General features: G+C 42.1%; 1 protein-coding gene and 1 long non-coding RNA gene across 7 annotated transcripts in view; one reads left to right on the top strand and one right to left on the bottom strand.

Moving 5' to 3' along the window:
- Window positions 1–18807, top strand: part of LOC135093656 (uncharacterized) — a 96646-nt gene extending 77839 nt beyond the window's left edge. The window contains exons 1-4 of one of the 6 annotated variants that reach the window (XR_010263446.1): window positions 8752–9082; window positions 17031–17102; window positions 17389–17565; window positions 18621–18807. Coding sequence is in view for 1 of the 6 variants with exons in the window: in XM_063993124.1 (XP_063849194.1) it covers window positions 16400–16459; window positions 17031–17102; window positions 17419–17565; window positions 18621–18701 (360 nt within the window). In the remaining 5 variants the exon portion in view is untranslated. Of the gene's footprint in view, window positions 1–8751; window positions 9083–9143; window positions 9187–16263; window positions 16460–17030; window positions 17103–17388; window positions 17566–18620 lie in introns of those variants that run through there. The other 5 variants (XR_010263448.1, XR_010263444.1, XR_010263445.1 and 2 more) reach the window with 5 other exon arrangements.
- A 658-nt stretch (window positions 18808–19465) lies between these two features.
- LOC135093658 (uncharacterized) lies at window positions 19466–25068 on the bottom strand. The gene is made up of 3 exons (XR_010263449.1): window positions 24951–25068; window positions 22112–22286; window positions 19466–20979 (listed from the first exon to the last, which is right to left on the bottom strand). It is a non-coding gene; the product is annotated as an uncharacterized LOC135093658 (long non-coding RNA).
- Window positions 25069–27060: the final 1992 nt, after the last annotated feature.

Raw genomic sequence — 27060 nt, 5'->3', positions numbered from 1 at the left:
ATACGATGAATGAACTCAGAAGACCCTAAAAGTTAACTAGTTGGAGTCATTTAATATAAGAAAAGAAGATAACAAATACAGAAAAACAGAGACGTGGAAGAAATTAAGGAAATATACGATGAATTTAACATGTGGGTGAAAACTGGACACATTTTTATCAGAGAAGACGAAAGAGGAGGATCAGGAGGTGTGGGTGCTTGCCATGTTTCAAGTGAGTGTAAATGCAGTTAAATGTTAAGATTAACCCTTTCACTGTGAGACTTTTCTACTTAAATCATAACTTTTTTAAACTCCTTTCGTAAAACAGTCTTGATTGGTTCTCTCCTCTAGAAAGGACAAAAATTAACCTCCCATTCTCTCCATATTTCTTTCCTTTGACCATGCTAGGACACTATTGTTGACAGTTTCCTTGAGTGTTAGCAAAGGATGACCACAGCAGTAAAAGGCTTAATGAAAAAAAAAGAAAAAAAGTTTGATTCTGCGTGAAATTCCATAAATTCAAAAGTAGTTCCATTTAACGTTGAAATCCTTCTACCTTTTTTCATTCTTTACTCAAATTGTTGGAAAGTCTGACGTTTTTTACACTAAAATGCTGAACAGACGCTTGATTTGCCAACTTGGATGTTCAAGTAGCTTCATCTTAACGCAGCGAGGAATCTTATAACTTATTAACTCCAACACAAACACGATGAAAAATTCCCGGGTTGTGCTATTCAATGTACAAGAGAAGGTTGGATATTGCATGGAGGTGTACGAAGACACAAATAAGCTGGTGTGGAGTATCTGATAAGTGGTCAGAATGTAAATATATGCTTGGTTAACAGGTGAAGGAAGCCTGGCGCCGGGGTGTTTAAGCGGATGAAGGACACAGCTGTATGGAGGATCTGATAGGAGTAACTGCTGCGGAGAGAAAAAATTATCTGCTCAGAGCTGTCTAACTTTGCTGTCATGTGCTGCAGGGAGAATTTATTGCTGCATTAAAGAGTACCATTGTTTTTATCAAGGAAGCAGGAGGTGGCGTGTGTGTGTTGAGTCAAGAAGCGAGTTATAACGAAGCTTATCTACAATGTTACGTATACGATCAGATCACTTAAATGCAAACACGCAAGACCGCTTTACTATTTGACGATAAATTCATTAACCACAACCGTGATACATGAATAGAGTTACAAAATAAAAATATAGACAAAAAAAAAAAAAAAAAGCAAGAATCGTAAGGATCTGCATTAGAATCACCCAAAACTTGCAATCAAACTCCAAACTGCGGTCGTTAAAGTCCCCGTCACTGTAACATTTATATCATCTATACCCGTTCATTTCGTTTATACCCTCGCTCCCCCGCCCACTCCTCCACCCATTTATAGCCCGCCATTTCCATATTCCCAGCGGTGCCCACCATTTATGCAAATCACACACCAATTATCTTTATCGAAACGGAGTGATTCTTGAACTGATAAAAACAAATGACTGTCTGGGACCACCGGAGCGGGAACTGTGTGCTTCCGTTGTGTGTGTGTGTGTGCGTGTGCGTGTGTGTGTGTGTGTGTGTGTAGGTAAGTAGAAGTACATACATAACATGATAGGGGAGTGTAGTTTGGCTGTGGGGCAAAAGGGGAAGGAAGGAATAAGGGGAAGAAGGGAAGAAGAAAGGCAGGTGAAGGAAGCAAAGAGAAGAGAGGGAGGGATGAGGGGGTGAGGGGCGGACGTCAACTAAAGGTTAATGAGCCTTATTCTCCCTCAGGCAAAGGAAGGGGAGCGTGTCAATGAAAAAGTGGGAGAAGGGAAGGCAAAGGGGAGGCAAGATGATAAAAGAGAATATTAAAAGAAGGGGGATAGGAACGGAAAGGTGAGGAAGACACGCTGTAGGAAGGAACAGCGAGTGATGACAATAATAAGTGTTAGTTTTACGATAACGAAATGTACGATAATTGAGATCAAAGGGAAGTTGCTTTTGAGTATGATAAACGATTACTTCTCCGATAGAGTGAAAGTAAAACAGCGCATATTTATCTATTTTTTTCCTGCTTCTGTTCATTAAATAATATTTCACATCATCATTGTCACAGTTCTTACAGAAAACTATAAAATTTCTTTCCCTAGAGGATAAACAAGACTAATTCAACTTTCTAGATCAAATCAACATATATTTTCACTTTCTTCTTTTTACTAATGGGATCAAGACTAACAAACTTACCAGGAATCAAAAGCAAGAAGTCTCCAACAGTTTCTCGTAAGATACTGCCAGTCAGTCACCCAGTCATTAAAGAGTCAGTCAATCAGTCAGCCCGCCAGTCAGCCAGTCAGCTACTTGGTTACTCCTTCAGCCAGTCAACTAATCAGTCAATCGTCCAGCCAGTCAGCCGTTTAGACAGTCAGCCAGCTGCCCAGTCAGTCAGATAAATACTTAGCCATTCATTCAAGCAGTTAGTTAGCCAGTAACCCACCCATCCATCCATACATTCCTCCATCCACGAAGCCAGTCTGAGAGCTAACAAATCCCAACCAGTCACCAGTCACCCAGTTAGACAGACAGCTAACCACACAGCTATCCAGAGAGTCACCCAGCCAGCCAACCAGTCAAACAGTCAGCCAGTTAGACAGACAGCCAGCCATCCATCCAGTCAATCAGTCAGCTAGTCATCCAGCCAGCCATCCAGACAGTCAACCAGTCAGGTAGTCACCAGCCAGCCAGCCACGCATGACGGCAAACAGCTGGTATGATGTGTTCCGCTTCGCTAGACTTTCTCGATCTGTCTTCCCCTGGTAATGCCCGGTCTGGCAAAACAACGTCAAATGTGGCTGTGCTGGTGACGAGCAGTGGTGGTGAGGGTGGTGGTTGTGGTGAGGGAATGGTGGTGGTTGAATGTGTGTGTGTGTGTGTGTGTGTGTGTGTGTGTGTTATGAGTATGGTGAGGGAATGAAAATATACCCTATTTTCGTTTTTGTTTTGTTTTGTTTTGTTTTTTTGTTTTTTTTTTATTATATTGTTATTGTATGTAGTTGTGAAAGTTTGTTTGTACGGTGATGTATGGTTATGTGATATGTTTATACACACACACACACACACACACACACACACACACACACACACACACACACACACACACACACACACACACACACACACACACACACACAAAGTAATCACCTACTTGTGCATAACTCACCACCACAATCAATCACAACTTTTTTTTTACATGTTTTATATTTCACCACCACCACCACCATCATCAACATCAACAACAACAACAACAACAACAACAACAACAACAAACACTAACTGATAGCAAAGATATCTAAACACCCCGTAAGTGAATAATCCAATTTCAGTTATTAAAAGTCAGAAATATTTAGGGCGGGGAGAGTAACCTTTCCCATCGCGGAGGAAATTGTCAAGAATTACTAACATTCCTTCGCCCTGCTGAGGTATTTGCAATGGTAATCAACCTACCTGAACATACCTGTCGTTACACCTTGATTATCACCCCGGAGAAAGTTCCCGGCAAGCAGCACGCCACAGATAACACTCCTTAAGCCTTTAAAACCCCAAAAATAACCTCATAATGCCATCTAATAAAAGAACGAGTGATGCCTTTGTCTCCTCAAGTCCCTGAGTGTTAAAGAAAACGGGCCTCCTAATGTCGAGTAAGGGTAAACTATTTAAGAGCGAGGCTGGAATGGCATGTTAAGTACTCCGTCTTGAATGTTGTCAGTAATGCAAACTGGTGACACGAATATGTAGGAAGAGAAAACGGAGACGAAGAGGCGAGGCAGACGGGGAAGGAATGCTGGCTTGCTGGCTTGTGGTGCCCTGGGATGCTGTGCTTGTCTCTCTCTCGTCTCTCCCTTGTCTCCTTGTCTCTCTCCTCATTGCCTGATGGAAACACTCGTGCACGTCTTGGCTATGTCTGTCATCCGAGGCCGTAAAGTTAGTGGTGTCATCAGCTGTTATGGGTTACAGTTTATTTTGTCTTATTATGCTGGTGGCTCTTGTGGGTGAAGGAGTTTGGGGTGACGATGTTTACTTGTTTTATTTGCTCGTTGGTTTAGACAGTCAGTTAGTTCGTTGGTTGCTTAGTTAGGTTAGATTAGGTTTAGTTGGTTGCTTAGTTAGTTAGGTTAGATTAGATTATTTAGTTGCTTAGTTACTTGGTTAGATTAATTAGTTGATTGGTTAATGAGGTAGTTAGTTGATTTATTAGTTAGTTAGTTAGTCAGTTAGTTAAGACCAAAGCAAAATTATGAGATAACTTACAACATGAATATGAGCAAGCCATGGAAAGCTTTGGGCAGCGAGGAGGGGCGGAATGCAGCACCTCAGGCCGGGAACACTGCAGGGAAGGACGTAAGGCGCTTGATGGATCACTTCACTCATCGGCAGCTCGTGTAGATTGACTGGTCTCGCTTAAATATTGGGAATGTGAGAAGTATAAAGGGATTTAGGAATGTTAAGGAATGGAGGAGAATGACTTTATACTTTTATACTTGAACACTAAAACCTGTATTCTGAAATGCTTTGCTCTCACCACGACTGTTTTTCAAGGCCATAGAAATGATTAGCGGGCTTTTCAAGAGTGTTTCTCTATTTGATAATGTAAAATGTCCATTACTCTCACCAGAACCTTATAAGCACTTTTAAAAACCCCGTGTCACTTCAACTAAAGCATTTTGAATGTAGTGAAGATGCGGCGCAGAAGTGTTTCAGAATGTGGTGCGAACTGGTAAGATACTGAAAAAATAAATAAAAAGAACAAAATTAATGATAATACAAAGGAACACAGAATGAAGAACAAACAGCAGCAGACTCGTTGCACCTTAAAAAGCCGATTTGGATCATCTGCACTATCAGATATTAAATGTGATGAAGATAATAGTGAACATAATAAATGATGAATATGAATGATACTATATGAAACAAATAGTGAAGAGTTTTACTTTAGAGGCAATGAGTAAAAGAAATAAAAGTATGAATCAAGAGAGAGAGAGAGAGAGAGAGAGAGAGAGAGAGAGAGTCAGACACAGGGGTAAGGGGGAGGCGGGGGAATGAGAGAAGACACACTACCATTTCTCACCATTCCACGGTAGCTCGCAGGGAACAGGCTGGGGAATGCCATGACTCTCTTATCATTGCCCTAACATTCCACCGTCCCAAGAACCCACGGAGAGCCCGTCCCCCTTCCCTCCCCCGCCCGGGTACTCTGAGGGAGGTCGTCATTAAAAGTCGTGCGTTAATTGCAGGTGAAATTGATCTGGATGCTACCTGGACTCCGCCAAGACGAGAGGAACGCGGGGCTCGAGGAATTTGGACTTGTATCTTCAACTCTTTGTGGACTCTCTTCTCTCTTCTCTCCTCCTCCTCCTCCTCCTCCTCCTCCTGGTCGTAAATTATGGAATTCGATGCGATATGAGGTCGAGGGTTCGTCTTCTGTTCAGTGTGAGCGACAGGGCAGAGGTGACCTGTGCATCTGGCTGAGTGTGACGTCTGAGTGAGACGGAGATCTGGGCGCTACTCTTGGTGGTGGTGGTGGTGGTGGTTATGCTGTAGTTGTTGTTATAGTTTGTCAATTTGTTTTTTAGTTGTTTATTTGGTTTAGTTATTCGTTTATTAATTTACTTGTTTCTTTCTTTCTTTCTTTCTTTCTTTCTTTTCAGGGAGTTTATTCATTTTCTTTAAAGAGAGATTTGCATTTCAGTTTTCTTCTCTTTTTCTTTTTTTTTTTTGTCTTGGTCAGTACTTGCATATATAATATCCTGTGTTTCTTAAGTCTCTCTCTCTCTCTCTCTCTCTCTCTCTCTCTCTCTCTCTCTCTCTCTCTCTCTCTCTCTCTCTCTCTCTCTCTCTCTCCACGTATATCCTCTTCCTTTGACATCTTCCTCTCCTCATCTTTCCTCCTCCTTCACCTCCTCCTCCCTCCTCCTTCCACAATTATGTATCTCTTTGTACTACGACACTTCTCTCCTCCTCCTCCTCCTCCTCCTTCTCCTCTTCCTCCTCCTCCTCCTCCTCCTCCGTCTTCTTCAACATATCTCTCCTATCCCACGTATTGTCTTCTCCAACATTCCTCTCTCCTGTCTTCACCACTCATTGACCTCCTCCTCCTCCTCCTCCTCCTCTTCCTCCTCCTCCTCCTCCTCCTCCTCCTCCTCCTCTACTTTAACTAGTCTTGGTTTCTTTCCTTCATCATCACTTTTCTCCATCTCTCACTCTTTTTTCTCTCTGCGTCCCTCAAACATACACCCCTCTCCCTACACCACTCTCTCTCTCCCACCCCTCTCGCACCCTGACGCGCCTCTCCCACACTCATCAAGTCCCCCTCTCCGTGACCACTCTTCGCCGCCTCTAACAAGGTAGTTGCATAGTCAAAATAACAATTAACAAGAGGGTAACAACCTTTTCCCTCACCCCTGATGATTATCGCCCTCACAGTCATGGCCAGGACTCCACCCTCACTCCACATCTCTATTTCCTCCTCCTCCTCCTCCTCCTCCTCCTCCTCCTCCTCCTCCTCCTCCTCCTCCAGGGATCAAAAAGGAAAGACTTGAGAGTGAGGGGAAAAATATATTAAAATGATTTAGGGAAGATATTTTTGGTGTGTTTTATTAGGTGTGGGTTTTGCGTGTTTCTCTCTCTCTCTCTCTCTCTCTCTCTCTCTCTCTCTCTCTCTCTCTCTCTCTCTCTCTCTCTCTCTCTCAAGGTAGTGGTGATGTAGTGGTGTGCGTGGGTGTGTGGTGGTGTGGGGTGGGGAGAGGAAAGGGTTATGTGGGCTGGAGGGGAGCGGGTTTGTGTGTGTGTGTGTGTGTGTGTGTGTGTGTGTGTGTGTGTGATAAATCAACTACGTGATCATGAAAAAATAATGCATAAAAACACCAGATTTTACGAACTACACACACACACACACACACACACACACACACACACACACACACACACACACACACACACACACACACACACACACTAAAATGAGATAATCTTCACATCACAGAGAACCTCACCCCTTTCCTCCCTCTCCAACAAAAAAAAAAATATATATATATAACTTACAATGTGTTGAGTGAGAGACCGGCCTAGGTAGCCCCAGCCCATCCCCTTCCATCCCTTCCAGCCCATCCCAGCACATCCCAGTCCCGCCCCAGCCCGCCTCCGCCCCGCCCCTCCCCGCCCCTTCTTTTGTTCCCGCGCGCCAAAACACCCGCTTGGCCTGACCCTTCTATCTGGGGGTCATATCTGGGCGGTCACGGGTTAAGATATAGTGGTGTGTGTAATCCCAAGGTGCTTCTCCAACCCGGAATTAATGACGCCTTGTTATTTCACTTTTCCTGAGCTGAGGGAGAAGGAAGTAGGAGGAGTAGTAGTTGTAGTAGTAGTAGTAGTAGTAGTAGTAGTAGTAGTAGTAGTAGTGGTGGTGGTTGGGATAACGCGGTGTTTTAATCGTAGTAGTTGGAGATGGAGGTGTGTTAGTAATAGTAATAGAAGGAAGAGGAGGAGGAAGAGCAGTAATAGTGAAGGTTGGTACTTTTTAGGAAGGGGAGGGATGGTGATAGTATGAGGAAGAGGAGGAAGAAGAAGAAGAGGAATGGTTGTACTTGTAGCAGGAAATGAAAGGGAAGAGAGAAAGGATGAGGAAATAATTACGTTTTTAGTAACCATTTAATCTCTCTCTCTCTCTCTTCTCTCTCCTCTCTCTCTCCTCGTCTCTCATCTCTCCTCTCTCTCTCCTCTCTCTCTCTCTCTCTCTCTCTCTCTCTCTCTCTCTCTCTCTCTCTCTCTCTCATATTTATCTACATGTTTTTCACTACTATTTATTTACATGCATCGTACCTTTGCCTTTCCTCCTCCTCCTCCTCCTCCTCCTCCTCCTCTTTCTCTTCCTCCTCCTCCTCCTCAGTGTTGTTATTCTTATAGTATTTGTTTTGGTTTTTAATGAGCTGACACTTGCATCTTCCATATTTATTTTCCTCGACGTTTATGCCCATCATTCTTTCCAATAAACTTCCCTGCGACTCTCCCTCTCTCCCTCTCTCTCTCTCCCTCTCTCCCTCTTCCTCTCTCGCTTTCCCTCCTGCTTATCTGGTAGAGATCTTCGTCTTGGTTATCTCTACATCTATAAGCCCGTCTCTCTATACATCATTTATGTCCATTGGGGCCCTACCGTACCTCCTCCTCCTCCTCCTCCTCTTCTACCTACCTTCCTCTACCTTCCCTGATTCACTACACACCGCTCACTTTTTTTACTTATTCACACTCATAACTCAGTACCTTTCAACGCATCCCTGCTCCTCCTCTCCCTCCTCTTCCTCTTCTTCCTCCTCCTCCTCCTCCTCCGCCTCCGCCTCCTCCATGCACGAGGGTTTGTGAGGGAGTGGCTAGTTTCTCTCCTCATAATAAGCAACAAGCAATTACCAGCTCAATTTCAGTGCGGCAGTAAATTATTGGTTATCGCGCCATCTCCTTGGTAGCTCCGTCACTCCGGCCAGACTGCGTTAATATATCGCATCTCCGCAATGTGTGATTTACGCCGCACCAGACTTCGATTTAGCAAGACACCGCCGCGAAATTCACCCCCATGCTCGAATATTATCGGAAACAAGACGGCGCGGTGAGGGAACTAGTTTTGTCAGCGGAGTTTTCTTTTCGAAGTTTAGTTGTGGCGGCGATGAGCGAGCGAGTGCGGCGGTGTCTTTAGAAAATGTCTCTGGGAAGGTGTATTGATGCTCCGTTTTCTTTGTGCACTTACCTGACAGACTTGTGGGGGGGGGGTGACATTAGATAATATTTCTCATTCTTGATGTGATGTCTTAGTCCAGCTAGATGTGGGTCGATAAATTATACACACTGACTCGGAAGCTTCATATGTCTTGAGTTGGTGTTCGGAGCGCAGGAGGCCGTCATGAGTTCAGAAGCCGCCATATTTAGTCACCAGGCGGAGGGAGGAGGAGGACGTGATGGCTGCGCTCCTCACTGTTTTCTTTAGTTTGTGCCTTTATTTGCTTCCCACGTGGTTTGTGTCATCAGGAAGGAGATCAAGGCACTGCAGACCTACCTGAGCGTCTCACCTGTGTGTCTTGTCGCGTAGCACACGTGAGTGACCTTGAACCATATCATTGTGCATTTCTCTATAGGTGTGCTGGGTTCCTGGCAGGCGCCGCTCACCTGTCTCTGCGGGGCTTAGAAAGAAAACGGAGGTGAGGCCTTGCTTGCTATTTAATTTAGTTTTAGCGTTAGTTTTGTTCATTGGTATCTTTTCCCTTCGTTTCCTGACTTGATTATTTATTATTAAGGAAACGAAATTGAGTTATGAAGACGAGAACAGCCGCTTAGCTATTTTTGGGACAGGTTAGCTTAGGTAAAGTTAATTAAGGTTACTAAAGATAATTAAATGTAATCTAGCTTAACCACCCGTAACTAGCGTGGTCTGTTGATCATGTGATATTAGCATTACTACTACTATTATTACTACTAACACCACTACCACTCCACCACCACCACACGTACCTTGAAGTAGCATCACACAACAGGAAGATAAAGCTTATAGTTTTACGTCACTCGTCATTCTCCACCCGTGCTCAATCATCCGCATATATTAACCAAAAAAACAACAAACCCTCACGACCAGTTGTATAAATGTAGTAGATATTTAATTGCACTTCAGTCCTTCCTTAGGTAATCGAATTTATCCCTGGTCGTAAAATTAAGTGTTTAAACTCCTCACGACCCAAGCTTGTTACCCAATCGTCTGGCACTCCGATCGTTACCGTCCACCATACTCGCGTCCCATTTAAGTTAACGTACCTATTAAATTGCTTCCTACAAACTTCCTCCTCCACAACCTCGCATCCTTGTAACTTAACCTCTCACTATACTTGCATTCCTACACACCCTTGAAAACCCGTGACGCATCAACTAGAGCCTTTTTAGAGTGGTGGAGGTGCAGCGCAAAAGTGTTTCAGAATATGGTACACACACACACACACACACACACACACGCCTAGCCAGCCAGTTACCTAATACCGAACCGTGTAAGTTGAAAGAAATTAATTTCAACCTTAATGAGTTCCATCAGAGCCTCGTATACTTTGTTTTAAAACTTCAAACAGCTCGTGGAGTAATTAAAACCATTTATTTTTTATTTTTTTTTTTATTTTAGTTAATTACCATAAAACAGACCCAGGACTCAAACAGCTTAGCCTCTTGGTTCGTAGAATGTTCCCTTAACAGCGTGAAGGAGGGGACTGCCTGATGGAGGGGGTGGGAGGGGGATGATGGGGTATGAAGGTCGTCCGGGAATAGGTTAAAGGGGTAATGGAGTGTTAGAGGGGAGGCGAGGGAGGGATGGGCCGTGGATGTGGTGATGGTTATGGTTTGTGTGAGGTTATGAGGGCTGCTGGATGGGTGGTGATGGGGTACGGCGACCAGAGAGAGAGAGAGAGAGAGAGAGAGAGAGCACTACCAGTTCCTTATACTATCAATTCGTTGTTCCCTAAGCGGAGAGAGAGAGAGAGAGAGAGAGAGAGACCCAACCTTCCCGCAGCATCTGTGGTATAATGGATTCACTGAGCAGTCCACCGATCCTTCCTACAATATTTTCAACAGGCCGTTTAAAGAACCGTATTGACAGCGCTCCGTGACGCGCACACGTAAATACTTCATGTTCCACTGAAATAGCCTCTTTATGAACAGTAATTATACTTATACGTAGGCCTAAAAATAATTATATTAGCCTATGTTGTGGACAGATTTTTCTTCTTTTATTTAAGCTGAGTTTATGTATTTGTATATTTCTTTTATTATTATTCAGAGATACGTATGAAATTATTGATCGACGTTTCTCTCTCTCTCTCTCTCTCTCTCTCTCTCTCTCTCTCTCTCTCTCTCTCTCTCTCTCTCTCCTTTGACCTAAAGCCCTATAGCACAAAAAATGAAAAATGAAAATGAAAAAAATAGGCCAACTTACTCGCCACTCCCAAAAAAGTAAAAAATATGGACAGTTCAGTTAATAAATCACCTTCATATTAACTGATTTACGACAAACTGCATCTAACCAAGCAGAACCCAGGCGGCGCTGACGAGACGTGCTTGCAGAACCCCGTCAGTCCAGCGCCATGTTCAGAAACACTGGTCTCTCACAGCGACGATTTTCCAAGGCCACAGAGGTGATGGGTCCGGTTGTTAAGACGGTTTCTCCCTTGAATAATGTAGAAATCTTGTTAATCTGCCCCTAGAACCGTAAAAACATCCTTGAAAACCCGTGTAGCTTCAACTGGAGGCCTTTGAAAGTAGAAGAGGTGCAGCCAGAAGTGTTTTGAATACGGTTACGTTAGGTTAGCGGAGGTGCGGCCAGAAGTGCTTTGAATACGGCTCTATGCATGCACAAACCACCCTCGTTCCCCACACACCCTTCTCTCATCTATAAGAGCACAGTACTTTACTCCGAAGCATCCCATCAAATCACCATGGCTATCCCTTCCCCTTTCCCTCCCCTCCCCTCCCCTCCCATCCCCTCCCCTCCCCTCCCATCCCCTCCCCTCCCCTCACTGCCTGACGCTATACATGCTAACATAACCCGTGCCTGTTGCCTCCTCCTTCCCCCCCTCACCCCCAGCCCGCCATCTGGCCTCCGTCTGCCCCGTCAGTAGTTGGCCAGGTCAGAGGAGCCATCCAGGAACGTCCATGCGTCATTTCTAGAGGGCGTAAATCCGTCAGTGGACTCCGCCCCGTCTATTTAGGGAGATATGGTCAGCCTGCCTCCCTGTCCCTCCCTGTCTGTCGTGAGCCTCCCCTCCCCACCCTCCCTTTCCCTCCCCCGCCTCTCTGCTGTGGACGGGGGTGGCGGTGAGTGGTTAAGATTGTTTTAACGTGGGTTTCGTTACGCTTGTTTAGTGTTCTCGTGTTTATTTAAGTTTTCTGTGTGATTTTAGTGATTTGTATTATTGTTTCATTGGTGTTATTAAATATTCCCATTTTTTTCAGTAACAATCTAACGTAACATTTATTCGGGGCAGGTAGTTATTATTTATTTATTCATTTTTAGTATTAGGGATTACACAATTTCAGGATACCAAAGATCATTATGTGGCCACTGTGCTGCTTCACCCTGCCACACAACACGGAGTACATTACAGAACAGTCGCAGTGCAGAACGAGAGCAAGGTGTTATTCACGATGGTTTGCTGTAAAGGGTGAGAGTGGGGTGGGGGAATGTAAGTGTGTGTTAGTACGGTGTTTATTTAGTTATGATTTCTTGTGCTGGTTCTGTAGTTTATTTATTTATTTTTTTTTTTTTCTTATCTGAGTGAATGCTGGTACAGGTTCCATTTTTTATATTATTTAATTTATCTTTTGTATTCTGTTCTTCGATTATTCCTCATTAATCTTCTCTCTCCAAATAGTTACCTCCCTCCTCCTTTTCCTTCCTTCCTTCCTTCCCTTCCCACTGTTACACCCTTATTGCTTCCCTCCCTCCCTCCCTCCATTTCCCTTTCCCTTTCCTTCATTTCTACCTTTTCTTTCCTTCATTTCTATCTTTCCTTTCCTTCCCACTATCACCCCCACACTCCCTTCCTCTCTCCCTCCCTCCCTCCCTCCCTTCCTCCGCGTCTCTCTCTACTGCAATGCGCGAGGGAGGAAGGAAATTTGACACTCGCTCAGGAAAACGCCAATAAATAAAAAAGGAATGGACGTGTGTGAGAAATAAACACACACACACACACACACACACACACACACACACACACACACACACACACACACACACACACACACACACACACACACACCCCTGTTGTACTACGGAGCTTTTTTTAATATTTTAGCATTTTTTAGGCAAATTTAGAACGGTAAATTTAGAAAGGAAGAAAGTAAAGAAGTGTTTTTTTTCAGGGTTAAAGGTTTTTGTTTAGCTTTGCATTTGATTTGAGGTTTAGTTACTTATTTGAGCCTTTTTATTTTGTAGGCACTATCGTTTCTCTCTCTCTCTCTCTCTCTCTCTCTCTCTCTCTCTCTCTCTCTCTCTCTCTCTCTCAACATTAGGAGTGGTGGAAATAGAAAAAAATAAAAATGAAAGGTTTTAATTGATATTTTTTTGTGTTCATTGACTGTGTGTGTATGTGTGTGTGTGTGTGTTTGTTCCCTTGAAAATTCACACACACATGCATTCAACATACGTACACAAAGGAACGGAACTTTTTCTGCTGCAGCCAGGGGGAGTGTCTGTGTGTGTGTGTGTGTGTGTGTGTGTGTGTGTGTGTGTGTGTGTACATAAGTGTGTATGTATGTATGTAAATATCATGTACACATTTGCATTTATCGCACACACGTCTGTATTAACATGGCGCACATGGGAAGTGAAAGCAATTTATGTGTGTTGGGCCTCGACTAGATTTTTGCTTTGCTGATCACTCTTCTTTTTCTTCTTCTTCTTCTTCTGCTTCATCATCATCTTCATTTTCTTTTTCTTCTTCATCTTCTCTGTCTACAATTTGCTTTTTTTCTCTCCTCCTCCTCGTTCTTAATGTATGTGTTCTTTCATCTTACATTTTGACTCTCTCTCTCTCTCTCTCTCTCTCTCTCTCTCTCTCTCTCTCTCTCTCTCTCTCTCTCTCTCTCTCTCTCTCTCTCTCTCTCTCTCTCTCTCTCTCTCTCTCTCATCTTTTAATAATTGTATTCGTGCCGGTAATGATTAAAGTAAAATTAATCAGCTAAACAAATAATAATAATAATAATAATAATAATAGTAATAATGGTAATAACCAGTTACAACATACAAATCTCTCTCTCTCTCTCTCTCTCTCTCTCTCTCTCTCTCTCTCTCTCTCTCTCTCTCTCTGTGGTAGTGGTGATGGTGTGGGTGGTTGTGGGTTGTGGTGGTGTTAGTATAGAGGAGGAGGAGGAGGAGGAGGAGGTAGACAATAGTGAATAGAATCAATTAGGTGTGTTCCTTCACCACTACCTCGCGTGTGTGGAATCACTAAAACCACTCGTAAATTATCCCGTGACTTAGTTATACAGTATAATTTTCAACATAGCGTCCCGTTCATCAGGAGGAGTCATGTGTATGCAACAGGGCCCGGCGCGGTTCACTGATTTCCCTCCCGCTCCTCCTCACTCCTTTATTTATCGCTTCGTATCTCACGCATCCTCAGTTTTACACACTCAAACTCACTCTCTCTCGAAGCGTCGGGGTTTTGGCAGGGAAACACGCTGTAGGGAGCCGAGGGAACGGGTGTCTGGGTGACGCGGAGGGCGGTGGGCGCGGACAGGTGGTGATGGGTGTGCGTTCGCGTTTGTTTAGCGTTGACGTATGACTCGCGTGGCCAATATATAAGTCTCCAGCTGAGATCCCGTAGCCAGATAACACCAGTCAGCGGCACGGAACACGTACGCACGGTGAATATTAACGAATGGTGCTCTATGTGATACCAAAACACGGGGGTGGAGAGAGAGAGAGAGAGAGAGAGAGAGAGAGAGAGAGAGAGAGAGAGAGAGAGAGAGAGAGAATGTAAAATGAGAACTTTCAGAAAACGAGGCTTCATATCCAACCATTAGAGTAATGAGTTGAATGAGAGAGAGAGAGAGAGAGAGAGAGAGAGAGAGAGAGAGAGAGAGAGAGAGAGAGGCTGGAAGGGAAGATCATGAGATAATAACCCCATACACACACCCACCTCTCGTTTTCTCTCATCACAATGGACATTATCTTCCCTCGTTAACCACCACCACCATCACCACCACTACCATAACTACTATAATCCACAGCCAGTGAGTGAATTAGTTCCTTTTCCCCAGTAAACTTGAGTCGTACTAACAGCCAGACGACACTGAGCCAAATAATTAACATGAAGGGATGATGGCTTGTTGGTGTGACGTTACAGTGTTTTTCTTGTTAATAACGTAAAAATCTTGTTAATCTGTCACTAGAACCGTAAGAACACCCTAGAAAACCTGTGTGTAGCCTCAACTAGAGACTTTTTTAAGAGTGTTTCTCCTGCTTATAACGTAGAAATATTGTTAATCTGTCATTAGAGCCGTAAAAAAACACTTAAAAATACGTGTGACCTAACTAGTCTGAAAGTAGTGTTCTCAAAAGTGTTTCTCCTGTTAATAATGCAGAAATCTTATGACACAACTAAGCATTGTCAGTTGTAAGGTTTATGCTTCTGGAATGGTGTGGATCACGAGGAGGGCTGTTCGGAACCAAAATATATAGATAAATGAGTTAATAAAGTAAAATAAAGATCACTGGTGCTGCAAATTTAGTAAGAGGAGGAAGTATTTAGTGGTGTAGCGAGTTAAATGCTAGAGGAGGAAGTAATGATGGGAATAGTGTAGTAATAGTGTGGCTGTGAAAACGAAAAACAGAATGAGCGACTACAGAATAATTTAAAGTGCATAGACTATATTTTGTCACATTAATAAAAACATGCGTAATATTTGATGCATATTTTATAAGCGTCTCCTAAAGTAGGGTCGGTCAGCTCTTTTAGGAACACGTCCAGTCCTTCCTGAAAACCTTAAGGCATCCAAAAGCCGTTTAAGTTTTAAGAACCACCTGATAAACTCTTGTGCCGCACCTTCACTATGTTATACGGGGTTTTAAGCGTGACAGATTCTAGTGACAGATTAACAAGATTTCTACATTATTAACAGGAGAAACTCTTGAGAACACGGCTATTCATCTTTGTTGAGACCCAGAGCGTTTCTGAATATTTACCTTAACTGTAGAAGAAAAATGTCGTACGTGTGAATATTTTCCTTGTTAATTAAATAAAGGAAAAAATGTCGTACGTGTGAATATTTTCCTTGTTAACTAAATAAAGAGAAAAATGTCGTACGTGTGAATATTTTCCTTGTTGGCTAAATAAACGTAACACATCCAAGTAAAGTTCAGAACAAAAGCTTCAGACACCACAGTCGTAAAGATGTAAGCCTCAATATACCTGAACACGAGAACATCCCAAGCATTTATAGGTTACAGAGAAGCGGGCCACTTACGTTCGTGGATGTGTGTATTACTGAACCCTCGATAATGATGAAACGAACCCGGAGGGCGGCGGGCACTGGGGCGGTGTATTTAAGAACCGTCTACTTAGTATGCATTGAAAGGCATTAAATTCAACAATTAACGATGATTATCAAGTTGTATTAATATTTTTAACCATCCCATTTTCTTTCTCGTCCTGGATCGCTCTCTCCCTCCTTCCTTCCCTCTCTCACTTCCCAAAGCCTCAGTAATTGGCATGAACTCGCACTCTTATTTACAGAAAAAGCGAGGCAGTCTAGAGATCCTGCGGGAAATATTATGAGAGAAAGAAAACATAACGCATGATTTGCATAAGTGATCCAGTGGGCAGGAGATGAAGCGTCTGTGTCGGGGCGGGGCGGCGGTGACGTCAGAGATAAAAAATGGGCAGATGCACCTTAGAAGAAAATGGATGTGCTTCGGAGATGGGAGACTTAAAGCAGGTGTTTGTATCTTTTAAGTGTTTGGTTTTGCCTCGTGTGTGGGGGAGTGTTGCCCTATTGGAACCGATGACGGGATACTTAGTTGTTTGTATCTTTGTGTTTCGTTGTGTTTGTTTTGCCTCGTGTGTGTGTGTTTGTGTGTTTTATTCTTGGAAGCATGGCTGGTCTACGCTGGCTGTTCTCACCTCTCTGTTGAAGACAAACATTATACAGCTGAATTTCGAACACCAACAGACTTTCAGTTCTTAAAGCTGTTTGACATTACATTAGCTACAGCACTGGAGAAAACATATTCATTATAAAGGGATAGAAAACAGTAATGTAAGGCTGTTTTTTTTTTTTTCTCGTTGCCAGTGTCTATCCATTCAAAATAATCTTGCTTCCATTCTTTCAACTTATACTTATGTCTGTACTTTCAACTGTACCTTTTTTTTTGCTAACATTGTTTACATTTCATCTGGCCTTACCTCTTTTCTTTCCGGGTCATCTTTTTTTTCTTTTTATTCAAATTTGATAAGTAGTTGACCACTCTATAGCTTTTTCTTGAGGCGATTCTAACTCTACTTCGCAGGATGACTCGTGGCTGCAGTGCGTCGTGATGAAGCTGCCAGCGATACAAGAAAAGGCACGCGTTCCCAGTGTGGTTTGTGTCCTGCCGAGCTTCCTTTGCTTCAGTGTTTCTCTTGCAGCTGTTTGGTTAAGTTCCACTGATCCGTATTTTTCCTTTGTTGGATTTACTCCTGTTAATTCAGTTTCATTTCTTTGTTATTGGTATGTTTAAATTTCTGGTGATAAGTCTCCCCAGAGAGAGAGAGAGAGACGGCCTTTCCGTCCTCAGATCAGCCGTCAGTCAGTCAGTCAATCCGTTTTCTCTTGAGCCAGAACAAAGCTCTCTCTCTCCCTCTCTCTCTCTCTCTCTCTCCGTTAAGGTCATTAGCTCCCGTTGATCCCTCGTGCAGCTGGCGCAGGTGAGGCGGAGGTCAACTTTTCAATGTGACCTTTGCCCCTTGGAGACATATCAGGTCAGCTTGCCTTGTGTGACCTGTTTTGTGGCCGTCAGTACCAGGTGGGCCAAGACAAGGATTGGAATGCGACTCGGGTTAATGGTAATGAACTTGAGGGTTGAATGTATCTCTCTCTCTCTCTCTCTCTCTCTCTCTCTCTCTCTCTCTCTCTCTCTCTCTCTCTCTCTCTCAACAAATTCACGTACTCCTTCCCCTCACTTGCAATTTCATACACATTAGTAAGTAAATTTAGAAGGAACACAAAGGAAAACAAACGTCAGGAGACCAGCCATCGCATGTCACCCACGAAACGGCCCAAACAAGGACCACTCTATCAACGTACACACTGAGATTGTTTACCCGACAGACCGACACACCCAGTAATACCCACTCATACAGTAATGCGCCTCTGAAGTGTTGGATTAAGTCCCCTAATACGACCATTGGATAGGGCTCTCTTCCTCTCTTCCCTCTCCACTCCCCCTCCCCGCTACGTCAGCATCACCTGGCATTTAATTTCTCTCACCTGCCCCTCTCTTCCTTTCGCGGCCACTTTCATTGCTTCCTTACCTCTCTTTGCCTGCTTTCCTGCACCTGCCTCTTCTTTTCGCTTCCTTCTATATCATGTTCGAGTAAATATTGGAGATTTAATCATATGCAGCGTCTCTACACTTGCTGCCGTGCCAAAATCAATTTTCACACACACTAATTTTTTTTATTAATTTTCATGTAAGCTATGTCACAAATTATACAAAAATTCGTATAAAACCTAGTATAATTCTCTTATAGGAGAACCTCATCCGGATGATGTATTCTCCTCGGAAAAGATAAATAATGATAATTAAAAAGAAATGAACTCTTAAGCTAGGCTTAAGCTTGGGGTGCTTTAGTTTATCACTTTGGTCACATTTCCCCCCATCCCCTTAATAGATCAGTATCATCCCTTTTACTGTCCCTCCATGTCTTCAGTCAAATCTTTTTATCAAGTTCAGGATTATGAATACAACATAAACATATGTTTTTATAAATCCATTTGGTAAAAAAGTTTTTTTTTTTTTGTGAAAATATTTTGTAAACATTGGAATATTGACTCATAATATAAAGCAAGGCAATTTGTGCAAGTACAAAGTTAAGTACATTGGCTTCCTTATCTGCAGGTTGTGTCAACAGTGTTTGTCCAGCATTCACATCACAGCAGAACCATGAATCCAGACACATCTGCTGTGGCTACATCCTGAACATCGTTTTACAGGATCTTTCATGAAGGAAATTGGTTAAACTGCAAGAGGATCACTGTAGCCAGCCACCCATTTATGCTGTCCTTGCATCCCCTCCTCTAATAAGATGGGGGAGCATACAAGAACTGAATGCAAAGTGTGAGAGGGAACAGCATGCAAGAGAAGTAGGAATCGGGAAGTGTGTTGTTGTTAGGTGTTTTAAAGGTGTAGTGCAGCAGAGCGGTAGAGAATAAATAAAGTTTGCCAGGATTATAAGAAATACATGGTGGACATAGCAGAGGCAGTGCAGCAGAGCGGTAGAGAATAAATAAAGTTTGCCAGGATTATAAGAAATACATGGTGGACATAGCAGAGGCAGCAAGTATATGTTTGAGGAAGTTAGAGAAAGAATAACATAATAGAAGCTTGATGTGGACGGAGTTCAGATGCACCAAAGTTAGTAAGCCAGCTAATTAATTTGTCTGGGCTTTATATAAGAAGCATGTGTTATTTTTACTGCCTTGTAGTTTCTGTAATGTGTGAAATAAAATTGTTCAGTGTTGATAAAAAAAAAATGAAAAAAAGCAGGTAAGCCAAGGAAAAAAATGAAAAAAAGCAGGCAAGCCAAGAAAAAAAAAAGGTAAGCCAAGTTGAGTGAAGTATGGGGTCATTAATTCATATCCTTAGGGGAAAGAGTGGGAGGAAGGCTGGCCCTGATGAGAAAGTAACTTGGTGTTGCATGCATTTAGGGAGGGAGGGTAAAAGGAGTAAAAAAAAGCCAGGCAATTTGTGCTAAATATTATTAATTAGGAGACAGTCTGGCTATGATGGGAAGAGAGGGTAAATGTTGCATGCGTTTTGGGGAAGTGACATGATAGGAGTGAAGCAAGGCAGTTTGGGCCTCAGAAATTTGACTTTGGTCTGACTGGCAATGATGAAAACTGTCAAGGAGGGGAGGTCTGGCCATATAGTAGTAACTAGTGGGCGATGTTATGACTTTGGGGAGTGGAGGGAGGTGAGTGAAATCAGGTTTGTACATGACCCCATATATGTGAATAGTTTATTAGGAACTTAAATTAGGGTCCCCAACAACTTAGATGCGCAGCAGTAGTGTTGTAGGCCCAGGACCCCAGAGACGAACTGCAGTGTTAGATTAGGCCCAACATATAACCTTGATTACTAGGGAACTAGCAAGGGGGAGCCACATAGTAGAAACTAGTGGGCCAATTTGTGCTTTTGAGGCGGGTGGTTGAGTAAAACGGTTTGCATGTGAGGGCCCCTTCCCATGTGAATAGTTCATAACCCCTTAACATCTTAGATATGTAACCTTGATTACTAGGGAACTAGCAAAAGGGGAGGTGTAGCCCTGACTACTAGGGAACTAGGAAGGGGGGAGATGGCCATAAAGTAGTAACTTTTGCACATGACCCTACACATGTGAATAGTTTAATTAGCAACTCCAGATGCTAAAGCAGGCCCCTAATAGACATGTAACACTGATTACTGGGGTAACGTTGATTGCTAGGTTAAACTTCAATGATGGACCATGCACTGTCACTGATTAGCCTTTCACAAACAGGGGACCATGTGCTAAATTTTAAGGGGTGCAAGTAAATTTTGGGGCCCCATTCCTCCCAACAGCTTGTCTAAATTTTCTTGGGGGGGATAGGGGGATAAATTTTTTTTTTTATTTGGGGGGGGGGGAAATTTTGGGGGTGGACATCTACCTCACCCCTCCCAACATGGTCTACTACATTGGTGCCCCATCCCTCCCAACAACCAATAGAACTTAAGTCTAAATTTTGGGGAGGGTGTTGGGAGGGGTGGAGCCCCCAAAATTTGAAGTCTAAATTTCGGCAGCCCCACCCCTCTCAACACCCTAAAGACATGTAACAACAACTAGTCCATCACTTTTTTCTTCTTCCTCCAAGGATGTGAATTTGATAACCATGTATATTACCAACATAATGTAGAATATTCAAGCTAGATAAAATCCAGTAGATAACTTAAACAATGAATCATTTCATTTTTACATTTGTTACTAGTCATTAATTTTGTTAAACTTGATTCACTTAAATAAAGAAGAATGTAGCAGTGGTTGTTTTCTTTACCTATAACATTATTAGTAAACTCATTTTAGTAAAGTCATTCGCAGATTCACTTCACATTATTAGTAAACTCATTTTAGTATAAAATGAGTCATTTGCAGATTCACTTCCAACTTGCATGATGATCCTTACAGCCAAGGACTTGATCTCAAACCCCCTGCTCTGTATCCACTGCACGTTCATTTCAATGCCTGAAAATAAAAATGCACTCGGGTAAGACAAAAGAACTCAAAAGCATCATAACATGAACAGCAGCCTGCCTTCTAACTCAGTTATGACAAAGAACTCAAAAACAACAAAGGAAACCGAGAATAGATAGAAACCTGCATCTAAAAGTAAGGACAGTATTTCCCTAACCTCTTGTACTGCAAAAACATCAATAATATATAGGCACCTGCAGATCTCCAGAAAGACAATGCTATGCCTCACAAATATTACATCCCATGAGCTACAGAAACTTCTGTGATGGAGAAAATGAACTGATGATAAAGTGAATGAACCTCAAACAATAAGCCACAACCCTACAGTTTTAAATGTTATCACATTGACTAGAACCACTTAAGATCAACATACTAATGATAATATAAGACAGATTAACAAGCTTCCCATCCTGCAAGAAATTACAGGATGCCAAGTGGACCCTGCCTTCAATAGAACCTAACACTTTTAGTGGACAACCCATGCAATTTCCAATATGGATTAAGAATTCTGAATCCAAAACTTTTAGTAGTCCTGAGAGGTTTGCCTACTTCAACAAGTATACACATGGTGAGACACAAGAAGCAGAAAGCCATCAAAATTTTAGAGTACCTAAATTCTGATGGTAATCATGCAAAAGCAAAATGAATTCTTTGGAAAGGATTTTAAAACCAAAGTATTATTGCAGATGATTACATCAAATTCTCAGAATGATGGTTTAGCTTTAGCAGCACTTGAGGACTTCCTGCAGTGCTGTCAAGCAGCAATGAAACACACCCATTCATCATTTCCAAATGAACCTTGGGAACAGAAAAAATTGCTATCAAAACTAACTGGAAGTGTAGTTCATGACTGGGGAAAACCAGCAACAAATTATCTCCCAAAATAGTAATAACAGCAATTTTCCCAATAGAACACAGGAAGAACAAGAAAAATGACTTTTAAGTTGATGGTTAAGTCTGTAGCCACAGTGAATGAAGCTGTCACTCATTCAGCAGAGCAAAAAAAATCATGTTGCAATATACAGACTTTTCTCTAGTGATTGTGTTGTGCATAGGGATTTATCAGCAGATACATTTTTCATGAAAGAAAAAAAAACCTGCATGTTCTTTCATATGATGTTACCTGTCTTCTGATACTGCTCCTCCAGTTGCCTTGTCATCCTGCTGGCTCAGCCATGACATGCACCACTGACTGAGAGTGAACAGGTGGCTCATCTGCTCCAATGTTCCACAGTCTGCTGTGTGTCTACAGCCCCTGCTGCATCAACCTTGTTCCCTCTCCTGATGCTGCCTCACACCTGCAATACAGAAATATGACGGTATAAAAGTGTAAACATTGTAAACAAAGTCCAGCCTGGTCACTATGATGCCTTATGAATAACAGAGCAACAAATTCTTTAAGGTTTCTTTTATGATACAATATATACCATGGATTACACAAAGTCAAGAACATCTTATTCCAAAAAGCATCTATTCCCTCACAGACTGGTCTTAATTATAAATAATAGATGGCTTAATGAAGATTTATCAGTTACTTCTGCAGATTCTCATAATACACAAAGTAGGTATGGCTTCCTCATAGTAGTGGTGCATTTCCAACCCCCACTTCACCCATCGTCAATCAATAATGATGGAATAACATCTTGAAGATAACATGGTGGGGTGCTTCAACCAACACATGTATGTTTGGCATCAAACATGAGCTGCACATTGATGCTGTAGTATCCTTTACTGTTCATGAATTCTAGTCCAGTTGTCACCAGCCTCATGCGTGTTCCCTTAATGGCCCCAATCACTTCAGGAAACTCAGCAATCAGTCGAAATCCCGCCTTCTTCCTTTGGATTTCCCGAGAGGTCACTGGAAATTTTACGAACCATGACAGAATGGACCTGTGTGACAGGGCGTCCAATGTGTCAAAAAATTATCCTGTTGACGGTCTGCTGCGAGAGCCATCGGTCAGTAGTGCACAACTGCATTTTGCCAGTTGCCAGTTGAGGAGCATTTTATCCTCAAGGGAGAGGAAATTGTTCCTCAGTTTTCTCAACTTTCCTCGCACTAAGTCTGTCACAAAAATAGTCCCACACTCCAGCCGGTACCACTGCACCAACTCACGGTCTCCATACTCATCCAGAATGTTTCTCTTCTCCTGGACAACCCGTGGCCGTTGCTGGGATTCGCTGTCGTGTTCGTCCAGCGCGGCCATGGCTTGTTATGGCTTTGCAGGCGAGTAGATGCAGATGGGAGCCTTCGCCTTTGCAACGGTACAACTCCAATACGAAGTTTTATCGATGCTGGATTCTTTTTTTCTTTTGTGTTCCACATTTGGTATAGCGGGTGTTTGTAGCGATGTGCGTAGGTGAATAGGAACAGCCCCACTATGTGGGTGGAGGAGGGATGGAAAATGGTGGTGTTGGTGGTGATAGTAGTAGTAGTAGTAGTAGTAGTAGTAGTAGTAGTAGTAGTAGTAGTAGTAGTAGTAGTAGTAGTAGTAGCAACAGTAGTAATAGTAATAGTAGTAGTAGTAGTAGTAGTAGTAGTAGTAGTAGTAGTAGTAGTAGTAGTAGTAGTAGTAGTAGCAGTAGCAATAGTAGTAGTAACGGTAGTAGTAGTAGTAGTAGTAGTAGTAGTAGTAGTAGTAGTAGTAGTAGTAGTAGTAGTAGTAGTAGTAGTAGTAGTAGCAGTAGTAGTAGTAGCAGCAGCAGTAGTAGCAGTAGTAGCAGTAGTAGCAGCAACAGTAGTAGTAGCAATGGTAGTAGTAGTAGCAATGATGGTAGTAGTAGTAGTAGTAGTAGTAGTAGTAGTAGTAGTAGTAGTAGTAGTAGCAGTAGTAGTAGTAGTAGTAATGGTAGTAGTAATAATGGAAGTAGTAGTAGGAATATGAATATGCCGGGAAGCATATTCATCAACTCCGGCACAAGATTCTACACGAGTTATACCTTCCTTGCTCCTGCACAAGTGTTGAGAACAGCCGATTTGAAGGGGTAACCTGCTCAAACTTGGGAACTCGCATCCCGTTTCAAAATGAACGTCTGGTAGCGTGTTCATTATATTGATCGTCCATTTATTTCTGTCATACAATACATCCATCATCCCACTGGTGAGGTAACATCATGCATGTGCACAAAAGTTAGAAAATATCAAAATATCTTCCAAGTATTTCAAATATTTTCAGTATTATCAACCACTGTATGAAGTTATAATGACAAATTACTATTGCTCTTGTCTGTGGGATATGGATAAAACTGCGTAAACACGAGTGGTGACTGATACGAGCGCCAAAACTTAACCCATGCTTCAATGTCAACCCTACTGCCGTGTAAACATGTATTTTACGTATTATCAAAATCGGTATCGTTTCATTGACAAATTGCTATTGTGTTGTTGTTTTTATAATATTTTGAGATAGAAACTGAGCTAGTAAACAAAAGTAGTGAATGATAACGCACATGCGTGGGCATAAAAGTCTCATTCACATCACTGTGTTGGTTACCTGCCACTGTACGAGTGTTCTGCGTACTTGCGGCCACCCCTCTAGGCATAAGGAGGTTAGCCACCACTAACGGATTTATAAATCTGGGAAGCCGTGGCGGTTGTCCTGCATAGCTCTTAGCGCACGCAAAACTGACTCGGCTCACTGTTTCGGCTTGTGATTCGAACAATTACCTGACGCAGTAGAACACTAACTTTGTCAGTTATCTAAGCCTCACATACATATTTCTATAGATATACTTTAATGGAGACAAAAACCGACTCAGGAGCCACTCACTCCATTCCTTCCTTGCGTCTTCTGACAAATCACGGAAAACTTGCCAAAAAAATGACCGTATGAACCTCACAAAAAAAGTTATTCCATTAATCTTTCTTAATGCCTATCTATGGCTTACCACAGTTCCTTACAGCGCCATACACCCTTGATCGACACCCTGGAGAGTAATATATGATTAGAAGCTCAATTACTCACGAGGACCGTCGGAATGATAACCCGTCAGACATCCACACCCTATCTCCCTGACATGCTGCCGAGTACTGAGGTGGTGTGATGTGATTGGCGTTGCTTTGCTGACCATTGCGCATGAGTGGGACTACTTCACCATTAGGTAGTCATTCATTTAAAATTCAGTTAGTTGGATTAGGTTAGCAATATCAAAACTTTATTTTTCAGGGTTCTAGTGACTTTTTAAAGCTTGTTATTTAATTTCATTTGTTATATTACCTATCCTTGTTGTCAGTGGTAAAAATCCAATGCTTCCATGTTTCGAGATCCTGGTAACTCTCTCTCTCTCTCTCTCTCTCTCTCTCTCTCTCTCTCTCTCTCTCTCTCTCGTCATTATTCTCGGTAATAATGCAATACCTCCATGTTATCAAGGTTCTATTGCCATATTTTCAGTCTCCTGTCATTCTTAGTGGTAATAAAATAATATCTGCACGTTTTCAAGGTCCTAGTGACATTTTCAAAGTTTATTTGATTTCACCTGCATTAATTATCTGTTGATTATTGGGTGCTACTTTGGCTTGTTATCTACAGGGAAAAAATATCTACATCATACTTTGGCTTGTTATCTACAAGGAAATGAAATGGAATGATATATAGCATAAAATGTAATTAAAATTTTTTTTATTTTATTTTATTCATATTCTAGCGATGAACAGCACGCTAAAAATGCTAAATAGAGGTTAGGAGCTTCTTTTCTCATCATCCGCCAACAGAAGTAGTCTCGGCGAGATTGAAATGCTCTTTGATTGATGCCTCACATTATCATCAATATACGAATCTTCGCATCAAGCAAGGATTTTTCAGTTCCTTGAGTATGAGCTCCGATGTTAAAATCGACGTAATATTGCTGATGATTTACGGAAAAATGATGAAGTTTGAGTTGGTTTAAATTAGAATAAGTTGGCCAGTCCTCGGAATGGATTATTGAGCCTTCAGCGACTTCTCTCTGAATAAATGGGTGAAGCGTCTCACGGTCTCTTCTTTGAACTTCGACACTACAACAGACATTCCACTCATGCTTCAGACTCTCTAACCAGACATTTTCTCTCGAAATTAGGACAAGTCTTTTCATTGTTCTTGATAAGTTCAACTTTTCTTGTTGTAGATCACAATATAAAGCGTAGATTGCATACAAAAGTAGATTCATAACACGTAGATCGCAATATAAAGTGCAGATCGCATACCAAAGAAGGTTCATGACAAGTAGATAACAAGCCAAAGTAGCACCGATTATTGTTCTTGCTAGATAATTTGCTATCAGTGAGTTTCAACCAAACACTCTTTACCTTGTTAAATGGTAAGGTATAATAATAAACAAAGAGAGGAAAAAACTGCCCTTTATATGTTTTAATGATAGGAAAACATTACAAAATTTTAATTTGTATTGTGACAGCCATTCACTCGTCTCATTCTCGCTTCTACACTAATGTCTCACACTCTCACTCTCTTCCTCGCCGCTACACTACAACATCACACTTACATTGCACTATATAACCTTACGCTTAAAATATTCAATGAAAAATGCATTGTGACAAAACCAGGGACCTCGAATTAGCACTAAAATCATCCTAAAATAAGTGTTCATTGTGAGAAAGAATAAAAAAAAAGCCATCAGAGAATAAAAATAAATAAATAAACAAAAATATTCCTAAATATTACAAGCATTTCAGGTGAATATGTACATAAATTTTGACGAGTTTAATACCAAGTTTGTGTTTCGGATCAATTTTGACTATTTTTTTTTTTCCCTTATCATCTCAAGCCAGGAAAGCAAAAAAGGTCCCTGAGAGGCTCGTGTAGAATTTATGCAACATTCATTCCCTAAGTGCGCTTCAGAACTTTTATGACGCACGCAAACACACCATTTCGCTTGTATGGTGTTTACTGTCTCGCTTCGTCAACCTTAACACAGGCGATCTCTGAAGGAAGCAGCCTGAGAACGCCCTCAAGACTTCTTTCTCTTAATGTTTTTATTGTCTATGTATTGCTAGTTAACTTCAATGCGCTCCATGTCTTATTGCGTCTTATTCCACTGCGTGTTAATTACTAGTTCCGGATCCACTGCTTCTCTTTAACC

This window comes from Scylla paramamosain, chromosome 43 (assembly GCF_035594125.1).
Source record: "Scylla paramamosain isolate STU-SP2022 chromosome 43, ASM3559412v1, whole genome shotgun sequence".
In the NCBI taxonomy this organism is placed as follows: Eukaryota; Metazoa; Arthropoda; class Malacostraca; order Decapoda; family Portunidae; genus Scylla; species Scylla paramamosain.
Note: the sequence above shows the minus strand (reverse complement) of the source record. Positions and strands in the feature narration are given on the sequence as shown.